The following is a 16313-nucleotide window of genomic DNA, read 5'->3' as shown; positions in this document are numbered from 1 at the left end:
ATACCCCTCTAATGCCCAAGTGAAACGTGCTATACCGCTCTGATGCCCATGTGACACCTATGTACATTCAGTGTTATACCCCTCTGATGCCAAAGTGACACCCCTGTACATTTAGTGTTATATCCCTCTGATGCCCTTGTGACACCCCAGTACATTCAGTGTTATAGCCCTCCAATGCCCATGTGACACACAGGACCTTTAGTGTTATAACTATGTCACTATGCCCAAGTGACACCCCAGTACAATCAGTGTTATAACTATAATGTCACTCTGCCCATGTGACACTAGTACTTTCAGTGTTATACAACTATAATGCCACTCTGTCCATGTGACACCCCAGTACAATCAGTGTTATACAACTATAATGCCCATGTGACACGCAGGACCTTTAGTGTTAGAACTATGTCACTCTGCCCATTTGACACCTAGTACCTTCAGTGTTGTACCCCTATAATACCTATGTGACATCCAGTGCCAGCGTTATACTGTGATAATGGCCAAGTGACACCAAGTTTCTTCAGTGTTGTACCCCTTTGTCACTATAACCATGTGACACCTAGCAACTTCAGTGTTGTACCCCTATAATGCCCATGTGACAACCAGTACCTTCAGTCGTATACCCCTATAGTGTCACTATGCCCATGTGATACCTAGTACCTTCAGTGTTTTACCCCTGTAATGCCCATGTGACACCCCAGTACCTTCAGTGTTATACCCCTATAATGTCACGATGCCCATGTGATACCTAATACCTTCAGTGTTATACCCATGTGGGTATAAAGCCCACGTGACACCCAGTACCTTTAGTGTTATACCCCTATAATGTCACTATACCCATGTGACACCCCTGTACAGTGCCAGTTGTATACTACTATAATGTGTCAGACATATCATAAATTCCATCTTGAGAAATCATATCACTGCTATGCCCACATCTGAAACACCTGGTACCAGGGGGGCACATAATGTAGAAAGAAGAAGTTTTTACTATAGGCTGCACCAACAATTGACACTACTTATGCATCTATAACTTTTAATATGCCCAGGTCTCATACACACAGTATATGGCGGTGCTATGATTATATCTGACAATCAGCCTCATACACCCTGGCATCACTAGGACTTTCCCTGTACGTTCCATCCCATCGCTGCCATCCTGGTGCAATGGGCACCCTGGCAGCACGCTCTGGCAGTGGGAAGGTTTATAAAACTGGCAGATCTGCTGCAGAGACACCTGCCATAAGCTGCACAGCACAGACTGGTGGGGAGTGTACCTGAGGGCAGGAGATTGAAGGGGGTGATCACAGGACTGTGCAGCCCAGGTGGGGAGAGATAACTACGTGCACCAGAGGCCTGGGGGGTGTAATGTGTGCCTGCCTAGCCCCCTCCTCCTCCTCTCCCAGGCAGGGATGCGCAGTCCCCGCACCGCAGACAGTGAGTGACTGACCTCTCCACATTGCTGCTGCCTCCTCCTGATGCCATCCTGCCCGCAGAGCACGGCGCTGCATGGAGGCTGGGAAAGGCGTCCGTGCCCCCCTCCATCCTGCTAGCGGGTACCGGGGCTAGTCCTCCTCATAGCAAGGTCCGCAGCACCGCGCTGCTCAGTGTGTGAGGTCCCCGTCCAGCTGCTCCTGTGCAGGCGGCAGAGGGAGGGGAAGAGCCAGTGTCAGAGGGAGGAGGAGGGGGCGGCCTCTCAGGCACATTGTTCTCCTATTTCACCTTCTGTATCAGAGAGAGACGACTTCTCCCACTGCGATGATCTCCCTCCCTCCCATCAGCCACGTTATACTGCTCAATGCTGGAGTACATGGGGACTGTCTGCAGCCTACACTCAGGGGACCTGCTGTTCCCAGTTCTAATCTGTGTGCCAGGTCTGGTCAGGCTGTACCCTTCCCTCACTAACCCCCATCTCTTCTATGGTTGCAATACACAAGCATTGAGAGAGTTACAGTGATTACAGCACAGGTCCCACACCAGCCCCCCACCCCCTGCAATACACTAGAACAGAGTGATTACTGCACAGGTCCCACACCAGCCCCACGCCCTCTTAAAATACACCAGCACAGAGTGATTACTGCACAGGTCCCCCACCCCCTGCAATACACCAGCACAGAGTGATTACTGCACAGGTCCCACACCAGCCCCCCACACCCTGCAATACACCAGCGCAGAGTGATTACTGCACAGGTCCCACACCAGCCCCCCACCCCCTGCAATACACCAGCACAGAGTGATTACTGCACAGGTCCCACACCAGCCCCCCACACCCTGCAATACACCAGCACCGAGTGATTACTGCACAGGTCCCACACCAGCCCCCCACACCCTGCAATACACCAGCACCGAGTGATTACTGCACAGGTCCCACACCAGCCCCCCACACCCTGCAATACACCAGCGCAGAGTGATTACTGCACAGGTCCCACACCAGCCCCCCATCCCCTGCAATACACCAGCACAGAGTGATTACTGCACAGGTCCCACACCAGCCCCCCACCCCCTGCAGACACCAGCACATAGAGTTGTAGTCATTAATTACTGCTCAGGTCCAACACCAGCCCCCCACCTATTGCAATACACTGGACTGAGAGTTACAGTCAGTAATTGCTGCACAGGTCCCACTGCAGTCCCCCCACCCCTGCAATACACCAGCACTGAGAGAGTTATAGTCAGTGATTACAGCACAGGTCTCACACCAGCCCCCCACCTCCTGCAATACACCAGCACAGACACAGAGCTGGCCAGACACTAGACCAACTGTCATCCAACCAGCCAACTAGTTGATTGGTTTGAATGAAAATCTGGTAATGTATGGGAGTAACTGATGATCAGCAATTTGCTCCTAAATGCCAGAAAACAGATGACAATGGTCAGTCAGACAAGTTTGTTAAATGTTTGATCTAAATAATTTGTTCAAACAACAGTTTTTGTCCATTTTCCGGCATTTGGGAGCAAATTGCTGATTGTCATTTGCTTTCATCCCTTACCAGATTTTCATTCCAACCAATCAACTAGTTGGATGTAAGTTGGTCTAGTGTGTGCCAGCTTAAGTTAGTGATTACTGCACATGTCCCACACCCTCTGTAATACACCAGTACCGTGCCACAGAGTAATTACTGCACAGGTCCCCCACCCCCTGAAATACACCAGCACAGAGTGATTACTGCACAGGTCTCACACCAGCCCCCCACCCCCTGCAATACACCAGCACAGAGTGATTACTGCACAGGTCTCACACCAGCCCCCCACCCCCTGCAATACACCAGCACAGAGAGTTGTATTAATTAATTACTGCACAGGTCCCACACCAGCCCCCAACCTATTGCAATACACCAGGACTGAGAGTTACAGTCAGTTATTACTGCACAGGTCCCACAGAAGCCCCTCACCCCTGCAATACACCAGCACAGACACAGAGTTACAGTTAGTGATTATAGCACCAGCCCCCCACCTCCTGTAGACACCAGCACTGAGAGAGTGATACCCCTTTTACACCGGAGCTAAAACCCGGGTTTTTGAAGGGTTAACCCGGGCAGCTCCCTGGTGTAAAAGGTGAGAGAGTTGGATCGCCGGGTCGAGTGACCCGGCAATCCAACCCAGGTAACTAACAGGGTTTAACACGGGCGTAGCCACCCTGCTGTGAGAACAGCGCACTCCGGGTCACGATGACCTGGAGTGCGCTGCTAGCCGGCCGACTGGTCCGGCTTCAGTGGCGCTTGGAGATGACGTCATCTCCAAGCGTCCACTTTCACTACGCAAAAGCCGGGTCTATGCAGACCCGACTGCGGTGTGAGCAGCGCTGACTCGGGAATATCCCGAGTCGGCGCCGGCAAAATTCCGGGTCTGTCCGGATAGGAACTTTGTTCCAACTCCGGGTCAGATCCGGAATTTAGGTGGAAAAGGGGTATGACAGTCAGTTATTACTGCACAGGTCCCGCAGAAGCCCCCCACCCCCTGCAGACACCAGCACAGAGACAGAGAGTAACAGTCAGTGATTAAAGCACATGTCACACACAAGCCCCCCACCTCCTGCAAACACCAGCACTGAGAGAGTTACAGTCAGTTATTAATGCACAGGTCCCACAGAAGCCCCTCACCCCCTGCAGACACCAGCACAGACAGTTACAGTTAGTGACTGTAACACACCAGCCCCCCACCACTGCAATACACCAGCACTGAGAGAGATGCAGCTCATGTCCCACACCAGCCCCCCAAAAGGATAACTGCGTCAAAAGAAACCTAAAAAAAAGTGAGGAACACCCCAAAACAACACTTTGAAAATGGGTGCGAAAAAGTGCAAAGTGGGGGTACAAAGTTAAAAACTAGCGAAATAGACTTCTGGGGGGTCTGCAAGTATGGGGGAGGTGGGTTTTTTTGCAGGTGTTAGCTTAAGGTATGTTTTTTACAACTTTACTTTAGCAACTTTAAACCATGCTAACGCCCATTTTCAAGTACCCCAAATTTGACAGGAGTACTACTTATTTTCACACAAAAAGCTGCTTTATGCTATTCTTCACCTCTATTGCAAAAACGCTAATTAGAAGAAATTGACACACCATAAGTACCCCAAATAGCTTTATTAGGGCTATTCGGGGGCATGTACATTGATCCCCAATGTTAGTGCATCTTTTAGGGGGTGTCAGGCTGATTTGACCAATTCTGACAGCACTTTTCGCCTGGTTTGCATTCGCCGGGTTGCGTCTTCACATCTTTTGAAATTTAATTTGGCGAATAGCGGGGGTGGGGGGGAGGGGGTTTGGCGCATGAATTTTTTTTGCGGCCAAAACATGCGATGTCGGCAAAAACTATGGCATGCGCAAAAGTATTGCGGGTGCGGAACTAATTGAATACGGCCCTTAGGGTCTGAATCACTACGGATCGCTATTCTGCTTGTACGCATGCAACTGCGCTGCTAATATCAGCTGTGTTATTTAAATGTTTGCTCTCGGATTGCGATCGCAGCCTGACATAAGGACTCCCACTTCCCCTTACTCACATCCGTATACTTTAACAACACAGAGAAACAATCGGTAACCACGAGTAACATCGGACAGTTAGGGAAGCCCAGACCTTTCTCAGGAATTGCTTACTTCAGCGCACGCTATGATGCCTCAGGCGACATCTTGTATCGCAGTGGATAATATATGCATGGCCATGCAACGGCGTTGAAACGCACTGGCACGCCTGCGTTCGCCCGACCACCCCCCAAACGGCACTTCCTGTCAACCATGGCCCTGTGTATCGCAGTCCCGAGCGCAGTGGCTAGGCATACGCAGGACGCAACAATCGACCGACTGCGTGCGTATACGCAACTGCGTTCCCTGCTGAACCAGGCCCTTAGTTCTGTGCATGCAATGCGGGAGCAATTATGGCCAACTTGTTTCCTGCATCAGCTCCTTATGTGCCCAATACACAGATGCCCCTCATTACTGACGCCCCACAAATGCAGCTGAACTTCCCCAACAGACCCAGGAAAATGTGCAGGGTTACAAACGGGCTCTTTCAGCCTGTAGAGCTGATCACACTGAGGGGTATATTTACTAAAGTGAGAGTTTTTAGAAGTGGAGATGTTGCCCATAGCAACCAATCAGATGCTACTTAACATTTAACTAGCACCTTCTAGATCATAACAACTAGAATCTAACAACTAAAACCTCTCTCTTTAGTAAATATACCCCTTACTCTCATCATACAGGACCACTAACAGGACCCACTACTAAAAGCTGGAAGATCTGGTCATGCAGCCTGGGCACAGAACCAACCGATCAATTACATTTGGGCTGAATGGGTGGCTGGATTAATGGAACGAGTGCTGGGCCCGCTAGCCACGCTAGTGACTGTCCAGAGGAGCCCACTGATTGTCGGACAAGCAGCCAACAAACAACGTCAAATCAAAGGAAGTATTCAATGGCGTATCTATAATGTGTGCGGTACATATGGGTCTTTGACTCAAGGGGGGCCTAGTGCTTCACACGCTGCACCTACTGTAGAACAGATTCGTGCCAGGTTACCTGCCTGCGATGCCATCTTTCTGCTGCTTCTTCAGACATATGGCGCCGGCACAGAAGAGAGGTGCTTTAGTCTTCTGCACCTGCACCATATATCTGAAGATAGCGCTGGAAATAGAGTGCCGCCAGCAGCCGAGGACCCTGGTGGGAGCTCAGAGGAAAAAATGCCTTTGGTTGTATGAAATGATTAGCTTGGACCCATACACACAGCCATCAAATGTGCAGTCAAAATGCTGAGTGCATGAGCATCGGTCTAAAAAACCGGAAACGGTATGTAATGCCACCGGATCAAATACCGACTGTAGCAGATAAGTACCCTAAGCCCCCTTAGTGGTGCCTAACCCCCCCTGCCCGCACCCTAAACCTAACCCTCCCAGGGGGTGCCTAACCCCAACCTCCCCTTTCCGTACCCTAACCCCCCATGGGTGGTGCCTAACCCTAAGTACCCCCGGGGGTCCCTAACCCTCCCCCCTGCGCGGCTAAACGCTAAGACACCCGGCTTACCTTCCTTCTGTAGGCCAGGTGTCGGGATTTTGTAGTGGGGCTAATGATGGGCGTCTGGATTTCGACGCCTATCTTTAGTCCCGTGTCGGGATGTCAGTGTCGGGATATCGTCGGGCGGGATAGTGCACGCTGGTATCCTGACTGCATCCCCTAAAAACCACATGGGCCGACATTGGGCAGACGACATGGCGGTGGAGGCCGCTCAATTCCAGGTGCTGTCAGACACGAAATTCTATAAACGAAACTCGCTCGAAGTGTCGAAAAAATAATATTGAAGTATCCTTTGAAAACCTTTGCTCATTATAATCGTGCATTTGAAGGATATATTCAGAAGAATGATCGCAGCATCTGATAAGTGGAGGCTTTGAATTACCCCCCGGAGAGTCTTTATGCTAATTAACCCAGGTTAAACGCTAAACAGTCACTGCCGCCGCGCGCCCCCCTGGTTGACGTCACTGCTCTACAATAGCGAGCAGCGCAGCACAGGCCGGCACAGTGACACACAGACGCACACAGCAAGGATGCACCTACAGACATACACAGGACTGGAGGCACATTATTATATATGTGTATTTTATCTCCAATAAGTATATCACACTGTATAATGTACAATACAGCCGCCCTCCTCTATCCAACTTCTCCAGATAATCAGCTCAGAGTCACCTTCCCTGTGATTAACACAATCCCTTCAGGACATCAGCTCTGTTACAGGGACATTTAGCATCAGGAAACCCTCAGTCTTGTATGGAAGCCAGAAAGGGTTTATTGCAACAAAGATTGGCCAATCCCGGGGAGATACTGACTTTCCTCCTAATATATCATTATTGTGAAAGCAGGGAATATTTCTCAATCTGGAGCACAACGTTCATGCACACACGGGGAAACCTGACTAATAAACTCATTCAGACACATCCTATGCGCACAATCATTATCACTCTTATTAGGGGTCTGAGCCACAAACTATTCTCGGATTACTTTCCAGTTTCCCAATAGCTGAGATGATATATGGGATAGGCCAGCATGTTACACCATGTACCAGGGTCATGTCCACCCTCATCTGCATTCACTGGTTTCCAAGCCCAAAGTCTGGCCTACGGTAGTCTTCCTACATTCCCGGGGGGGGGGGGGGGGGGGGAGTAGGAGGAGTAGTTGGGTGTTCAGACTGGCATGGGGTGAAAGGAAGTTTATTTATGGAAGAGCGGCTCAAATTCAACAGTCACCGGAGCAGTGCTACCACCATACCGGGGGGACGTCACATGGTGGAGCTTGCCTTCATATTTCGGCTTTCCCACCACTTATTACATATCCGTCACGTATGTTTGTATGTATGTGTATATATTGTACCCGGTGCTAAATAAGGTAATCGCAGATATTTGCGCATAACTGTGGCTGCGGCACACGTGAAACCTACCGTACATGGCGTGCGCCCCAGCTCCCTCTGTGCGCCATGCACATCAGGTGTAAGGAGCACACGTGTCGGATCTACAGGAGAGAAGAGGACCATGAACGGGAGAAGGGGGGGTATAACTGGAGGAGATAGGGGATTCTGCCAAGGGGGTGGGATGGCTGAGGGGAATGGGTATGATATACCGCCGGCCGCATGGCCGGCGGTTCGATTCTCGTCAGCGGCAGCCCGACAAGAGCAGAGTGCGAAGCAGCGGAAGCCCGACAGCGCTGGAAATCCCGATCATGGCTAGGTAAGTATCTGCTAACCTAACCCCCTTAACCCTAACCCTCCTTAGGGGTGCCTAACCCTAACTTCCCCCCCAAGTGCCTAACCCTAATCCCCCCTCTAAGTACCTAACCCTAACCACCCCCTTCCCCGCTGCCTAAACCTAAGTCCCCCGGGGGGGTGCCTAACCCTAAGTCCCCCCCGGGGGTGCCTAACCCTCCCTCCCCCTAGCCTAACCCTCCCGAGGGGGTGCCTAACACCAAGTCCCCTCCCAGGAGCCCTAAACCTAACCCCCCCCCCGCGGCTGTCTGGTCGTGGCGCCCGGCATCACTACGATCGTGATGCCGGGCGCCGGTCTCCAGGCGTCGGGGAAATGCGGGCGTCTACATCTAGACGCCCGGCATTTCACCCATGCCGGGATAAGACAGTCGGGAAGCCGGCTGCCGGTATTTAGGCAGTCGGCTTCCCCATTGCTTCCCGGCTGAGGTATATATGTAACGGTATGTAGCCATTCTATCGATATTCAGAAAGTCAACATGGCCATAATGTTGACATGGACATCATGAGGAAAGTCACAATGTCTATAGTACGGATTTAGGGTTAGGCTCTAACACTAGAAAAACGCTGTGTCGACATGACCAGGTCGACATTCAGTCCATTTCAACATTCTGAATGCAGACATAACACACTACACCCATATGCAGATGCTATTAGTGCTTTAGCATATAAGGAAGCAGTGTCCTCCCCAGAAAAGGTTTCCAGCCGGTGGCATGAAGAAGTAGCCGGGTGGGGGCCTTCGCAATAATAAAATGTTATAAATCCTGACCTTATAATGATTTAAACTTGAAATAACAATTTATATATTAATTCTCTTCTTCTTAGAGGCCCAGATACTGTCCCCACTTGCAGGCTCTCTTTAATCAGTTCAGGTGACTGTTCCTGTCTGAACTTCTATACAGGAGGAGGGATCTGTGCCCTCCAGCCTGACAACGCCCCTGCACTGTGATGGGCAACTACCACCCGCCCCAATGCCACATCCCCTGCTCGGCACCTCCCCCCCGCCCCAATGCGCCGTGTCCCGTCACCTGGAACGGTCACTAACATGTCCTTATTGACGGCGGACACGGAGCCTCCAATGTGAAGAACGTGACGTTGGCGCAGCTCGGCGTCGCATCCGTGGCAACAAGGACACATTGAGGGTGACCAGGAATACGGTGCATTGGGGCGGGGGGAAATGCCGGGCGATGTGCCCACAGAATACAGCCTGGGGAGAACACTGAGGAAGGATCGCTTACACAGAAGGACATTCATTTTTTATTTGAAAATTTCTCATCTTCCAAAACGACACAACGAGCCCCCCGGCCAGGCCTATAAAGCCTGGGATTACACCTATTATGGAGTAACATTCCCAGATAAGTGCATTTCTATATTACATCAACGGTGCGTGAATTGGAATCATTTCCAAGATTCGGTGGATGTGATCACTGTTATGTGTGAAAGCAAAATGTAGGAAGGAAATCAGGACTGTTTTAGCACCTGGCATTGGTTTTATAACATCGGTGCAAGGGTGTCCGAATGCATAAAAACCGGACAGACAAACAAACAGACCAATTCATTTTATATATAAGATATATAGAGAGAGAGAGAGAGAGAGAGAGAGAGAGAGAGAGAGATAAAATAAACATTGCTCTGAACTGTTAACATTACAGCATGACTGTACAACCACCATAAGACATACACAACAAGTCACAAAGGGCTCGGGAGGGGTAAAAACCATCAGCATCCTGACAAATAAGTCACATTAGTTCCTGTACTGGTGACACTCATAAAACCACACTTGCTTATTGTATGTTCCTGCTCCATTGCCAAGCAGGTAGCTGTTTGTAAAGCTCCGTTGGATGTGTGCAGGGTGAAGCTTAGTGAGCAGGATGCAGTGCCAGATACTAGTACAGGAACAACAAACACTACAGCTCACACCAGCCCCTCTCAGGGTGACTCCGGTGTGTTTTCCAGGCAGGAGCACTGACCGCCTGCAGGTTACACTGATAGGACACATGCAGCTACAACCTGAAAACTCACTATTAGAATAAGTGAGTGACACACAGGCTTCATGTATCCTGAGGAAGGGGAGCGTTGCCATATGAGCTACAACTACGAAGCAGTGACATCATTAAAGTGGTAATGTGTACAGGGATAACATGTATGTCTACACAACCACTTGGCCAATGTTACAGTATGTTGCAGAGGAGTCTGGTCAGTTATTTGATGTAACGAGGATTCCTGTGGATTGGATCAGATTGCTCTAGAATTCAGGGGCCCTTTGGCCCTCCAGCTGCTGTGGAACTACAGATCCCAGGATGCCCTGCCACAGTTTTAGCATGCTGTTATATCAAAATGTTGGCATTGCATGCTGGGATGCGTAGTTCCACAGCAGCTGGAGGGCCAAAGGTTGAAGACCCCTGCTCTAGATGAAGACTACATCCATGGTTAGGAGGGTGGATGGTCAGCGTACTTCCATTCAGTGTAATTTGCAATTCAACTGAAGCTGTCTCTCAGTGCAGAAATATCCTTCTAGTTAGTATGTGTACTGAGGGAACGCCTCCTCACATAACATTACACCCGTACTGAGGGAACACCTCCTCACATAACATTACACCCGTACTGAGGGAACGCCTCCTCACATAACATTACACCCGTACTGAGGGAACGCCTCCTCACATAACATTACACCCGTACTGAGGGAACGCCTCCTCACATAACATTACACCCGTACTGAGGGAACGCCTCCTCACATAACATTACACCCGTACTGAGGGAACGCCTCCTCACATAACATTACACCCGTACTGAGGGAACGCCTCCTCACATAACATTACACCCGTACTGAGGGAACGCCTCCTCACATAACATTACACCCGTACTGAGGGAACGCCTCCTCACATAACATTACACCCGTACTGAGGGAACGCCTCCTCACATAACATTACACCCGTACTGAGGGAACGCCTCCTCACATAACATTACACCCGTACTGAGGGAACGCCTCCTCACATAACATTACACCCGTACTGAGGGAACGCCTCCTCACATAACATTACACCCATACTGAGGGAACGCCTCCTCACATAACATTACACCCGGACTGAGGGAACACCTCCTCATATAACATTACACCCGTACTGAGGGAACACCTCCTCACATAACATTACACCCGTACTGAGGGAACACCTCCTCACATAACATTACACCCGTACTGAGGGAACACCTCCTCACATAACATTACACCCGTACTGAGGGAACACCTCCTCACATAACATTACACCCGTACTGAGGGAACACCTCCTCACATCACATTACACCCGTACTGAGGGAACGCCTCCTCACATCACATTACACCCGTACTGAGGGAACGCCTCCTCACATAACATTACACCCGTACTGAGGGAACGCCTCCTCACATCACATTACACCCATACTGAGGGAACACCTCCTCACATAACATTACACCCATACTGAGGGAACGCCTCCTCACATAACATTACACCCGTACTGAGGGAACGCCTCCTCACATCACATTACACCCGTACTGAGGGAACGCCTCCTCACATAACATTACACCCGTACTGAGGGAACGCCTCCTCACATAACATTACACCCGTACTGAGGGAACACCTCCTCACATAACATTACACCCGTACTGAGGGAACGCCTCCTCACATAACATTACACCCATACTGAGGGAACGCCTCCTCACATAACATTACACCCGTACTGAGGGAACACCTCCTCACATAACATTACACCCGTTCTGTGCTCAATAGAGGAATTTTAAAGCCTGTGCAGCAGAAACTGCAGAAAAAGCAAATATTAGCCTGTCTGAACAGGTCAGGTGTCTAGCTGTGTGCGGGATATCAGAATGCAGCTGGCAGCGAGTCGGGAGTAACCATCAGGGCTCTCTGCACATTACTGATCACTACAGAGAAAGTACACCGTTTATATACAGAACACAGCTCAGCTACAGTGACTCATATGTTTTATAAAGACTTGGAGAAACCCGGAGAGAGACAGCATCATTTGCTATTGTACAAATTACACCTACATACTCTAATTTTCAGTCCAATTTACCTCTATTAAGTGAAAGCAGCAATTATTTTGTGCACAACAGGGTGTAGCAGGCAGAAAGCCATTTGTATTACACCAGGGCGAGGTGGAGTCCCTGAATGGCCTGTGGTGCATTATATACTTGTATTCCAATTAATCACATGACTGAGTGTAATTCTTAGATGTGTAAGAAATCATTAAAATGTGAATTAATTGCTCATATTTCCACACTACAACGGTGACTGCAGCCGACGTCTGAGGGAGAATGCAGTTTAGAGAGGAGGTTGGACTCATGCCCATCCCCAACACAGATCCAGTGGCACTACAGTCCCCAGCACAGATCCAGCAGTACTACAGTCCCCAACACAGATCCAGCAGTACTACAGTCCCCAGCACAGATCCAGCAGTACTACAGTCCCCAACACAGATCCAGCAGCACTACAGTCCCCAACACAGATCCAGCGGTACTACAGTCCCCAGCACAGATCCAGCGGTACTACAGTCCCCAGCACAGATCCAGCGGTACTACAGTCCCCAGCACAGATCCAGCGGTACTACAGTCCCCAGCACAGATCCAGCGGTACTACAGTCCCCAGCACAGATCCAGCGGTACTACAGTCCCCAACACAGATCCAGCAGTACTACAGTCCCCAGCACAGATCCAGCAGTACTACAGTCCCCAACACAGATCCAGCAGTACTACAGTCCCCAACACAGATCCAGCGGCACTACAGTCCCAAACACAGATCCAGCGGCACTACAGTCCCCAACACAGATCCAGCGGCACTACTGTCCCCAACACAGATCCAGCGGTACTACAGTCCCCAACACAGATCCAGCGGTACTACAGTCCCCAACACAGATCCAGAGGTACTATAGTCCCCAACACAGATTCAGCAGTACTACAGTCCCCAACACAGATCCAGCAGTACTACAGTCCCCAACACAGATTCAGCAGTACTACAGTCCCCAACACAGATCCAGCAGTACTACAGTTCCCAACACAGATCCAGCAGTGCTACAGTCCCCAACACAGATCCAGCAGTGCTACAGTCCCCAACGAAAATCCAGCAGTGCTACAGTCCCCAACACAGATCCAGCAGTACAACAGTCCCCAACACAGATCCAGCCATGCTACAGCCCCCAACACAGATCCAGCAGTGCTACATCCCCAACACAGATCCAGCAGTGCTACATCCCCAACACAGATCCAGCAGTGCTACAGTCCCCAACACAGATTCAGCAGTACTACAGTCCCCAACACAGATCCAGCAATACTACAGTCCCCAGCACAGATCCAGCAGTACAACAGTCCCCATCACAGATCCAGCCATGCTACAGCCCCCAACACAGATCCAGCAGTGCTACATCCCCAACACAGATCCAGCAGTGCTACAGTCCCCAACACAGATTCAGCAGTACTACAGTCCCCAACACAGATTAAGCGGTACTACAGTCCCCAACACAGATCCAACAGTACTACAGTCCCCAACACAGATCCAACGGTACTACAGTCCCCAACGTAGATCCAGCAGTGCTACATCCCCAACACAGATTCAGCAGTACTACAGTCCCCAACACAGATTCAGCGGTACTACAGTCCCCAACACAAATACAGCAGTACTACAGTCCCCAGCATAGATCCAGCAGTGCTACATCCCCAACACAGATCCAGCAGTACTACAGCCCCCAGCACAGATCCAGCAGTACTACAGTCCCCAACACAGATTCAGCAGTGCTACAGTCCCCAACACAGATCCAGTATGCTACAGTCCCCAACACAGATTCAGCAGTACTACAGTCCCCAACACAGATTCAGCAGTACTACAGTCCCCAACACAGATTCAGCGGTACTACAGTCCCCAACGTAGATCCAGCAGTACTACAGTCCCCAACACAGATCCAGCAGTACTACAGTCCCCAACGCAGATCCAGCAGTGCTACAGTCCCCAACGCAGATCCAGCAGTGCTACAGTCCCCAACGCAGATCCAGCAGTGCTACAGTCCCCAACGCAGATCCAGCAGTGCTACAGTCCCCAACGCAGATCCAGCAGTGCTACAGTCCCCAACACAGATCCAGCAATACTACAGTCCCCAGCACAGATCCAGCAGTACAACAGTCCCCAACACAGATCCAGCCATGCTACAGCCCCCAACACAGATCCAGCCATGCTACAGCCCCCAACACAGATCCAGCAGTACTACAGTCCCCAAAACAGATCCAGCCATGCTACAGTCCCCAGCACAGATCCAGCAGTGCTACATCCCCAACACAGATCCAGCAGTGCTACATCCCCAACACAGATCCAGCAGTGCTACAGTCCCCAACACATATTCAGCAGTACTACAGTCCCCAACACAGATTAAGCGGTACTACAGTCCCCAACGTAGATCCAACAGTACTACAGTCCCCAACACAGATCCAACAGTACTACAGTCCCCAACACAGATCCAGCAGTACTACAGTCCCCAACACAGATCCAGCGGTACTACAGTCCCCAACGTAGATCCAACAGTACTACAGTCCCCAACACAGATCCAACAGTACTACAGTCCCCAACACAGATCCAGCAGTGCTACATCCCCAACACAGATTCAGCAGTACTACAGTCCCCAACACAGATTCAGCGGTACTACAGTCCCCAACACAAATACAGCGGTACTACAGCCCCCAGCATAGATCCAGCAGTACTACAGCCCCCAGCACAGATCCAGCAGTACTACAGTCCCCAACACAGATTCAGCAGTACTACAGTTCCCAACACAGATTCAGCGGTACTACAGTCCCCAACGTAGATCCAGCAGTACTACAGTCCCCAACACAGGTCCAGCATGCTACATCCCCAACACAAATCCAGCAGTACTACAGTCCCCAGCACAGATCCAGCAATACAACAGTCCCCAACACAGATCCAGCCATGCTACAGCCCCCAACACAGATCCAGCGGTACTACAGCCCCCAGCACAGATCCAGCGGTACTAAAGCCCCCAGCACAGATCCAGCAGTACTAAAGCCCCCAGCACAGATCCAGCAGTACTACAGTCCCCAACACAGATCCAGCGGTACTACAGTCCCCAGCACAGATCCAGCGGTACAACAGTCCCCAACACAGATCCAGCCATGCTACAGCCCCCAACACAGAACCAGCGGTACTACAGCCCCCAGCACAGATCCAGCGGTACTACAGCCCCCAGCACAGATCCAGCGGTACTACAGCCCCCAGCACAGATCCAGAGGTACTACAGCCCCCAGCACAGTTCCAGCAGTACTACAGTCCCCAACACAGATTCAGCAGTACTACAGTCCCCAACACAGTTTCAGCAGTACTACAGTCCCCAACGTAGATCCAGCAGTACTACAGTCCCCAACACAGATCCAGCGGTACTACAGTCCCCAACACAGATCCAGCAGTACTACAGCCCCCAACACAGATCCAGCGGTACTACAGTCCCCAGCACAGATCCAGCAGTACTACAGTCCCCAACACAGATCCAGCAGTAGTACAGTCCCCAACACAGATCCAGCAGTACTACAGCCCCCAGCATAGATCCAGCGGTACTACAGCCCCCAGCACAGATCCAGCAGTACTACAGTCCCCAACACAGATCCAGCAGTAGTACAGTCCCCAACACAGATCCAGCAGTACTACAGCCCCCAGCATAGATCCAGCGGTACTACAGCCCCCAGCACAGATCCAGCGGTACTACAGTCCCCAGCACAGATCCAGCGGTACTACAGCCCCCAGCACAGATCCAGCGGTACTACAGTCCCCAGCACAGATCCAGCGGCACAGTCTCTGATGAAGCTCCTTCCTAAGCAGCTTCCATTGGTTTTATGGAGTCAAATGCATCAGCTACTACAGAGGGATGTTATGCTTGAGGTGTGGCCATCTTTATGGAGTACATATATGCATTTCATACTGCACGTGTCTGTATTTGGCTTTGAGAGTGGACTTGCGGCCCCTAACACCTGAAGTGGTGTAATGGGGGTGGGTGTCAGTTCATGTACAGGTAAGTAGTGCAGCCAT

General features: G+C 50.7%; 1 protein-coding gene across 6 annotated transcripts in view; it reads right to left on the bottom strand.

Annotated features, from left to right (window-relative positions):
* Positions 1–16313, bottom strand: part of ARHGAP32 (Rho GTPase activating protein 32) — a 313447-nt gene that overhangs the window by 171529 nt on the left and 125605 nt on the right. The window contains exon 1 of one of the 6 annotated variants that reach the window (XM_088476256.1): positions 1448–1758. The exons of 2 other annotated variants lie outside the window; for them this stretch is intronic. In XM_088476256.1, the coding sequence (XP_088332382.1) occupies positions 1448–1542 (95 nt within the window). In that variant the 5' untranslated portion in view covers positions 1543–1758. Of the gene's footprint in view, positions 1–1447; positions 1759–16313 lie in introns of those variants that run through there. 3 more of the 6 variants (XM_088476257.1, XM_088476260.1, XM_088476261.1) reach the window with 3 other exon arrangements.

This window comes from Taudactylus pleione, unplaced genomic scaffold, assembly GCF_031769625.1.
Source record: "Taudactylus pleione unplaced genomic scaffold, aTauple2 ptg000185l, whole genome shotgun sequence".
Classification (NCBI taxonomy): domain Eukaryota; kingdom Metazoa; phylum Chordata; class Amphibia; order Anura; family Myobatrachidae; genus Taudactylus; species Taudactylus pleione.
Note: the sequence above shows the minus strand (reverse complement) of the source record. Positions and strands in the feature narration are given on the sequence as shown.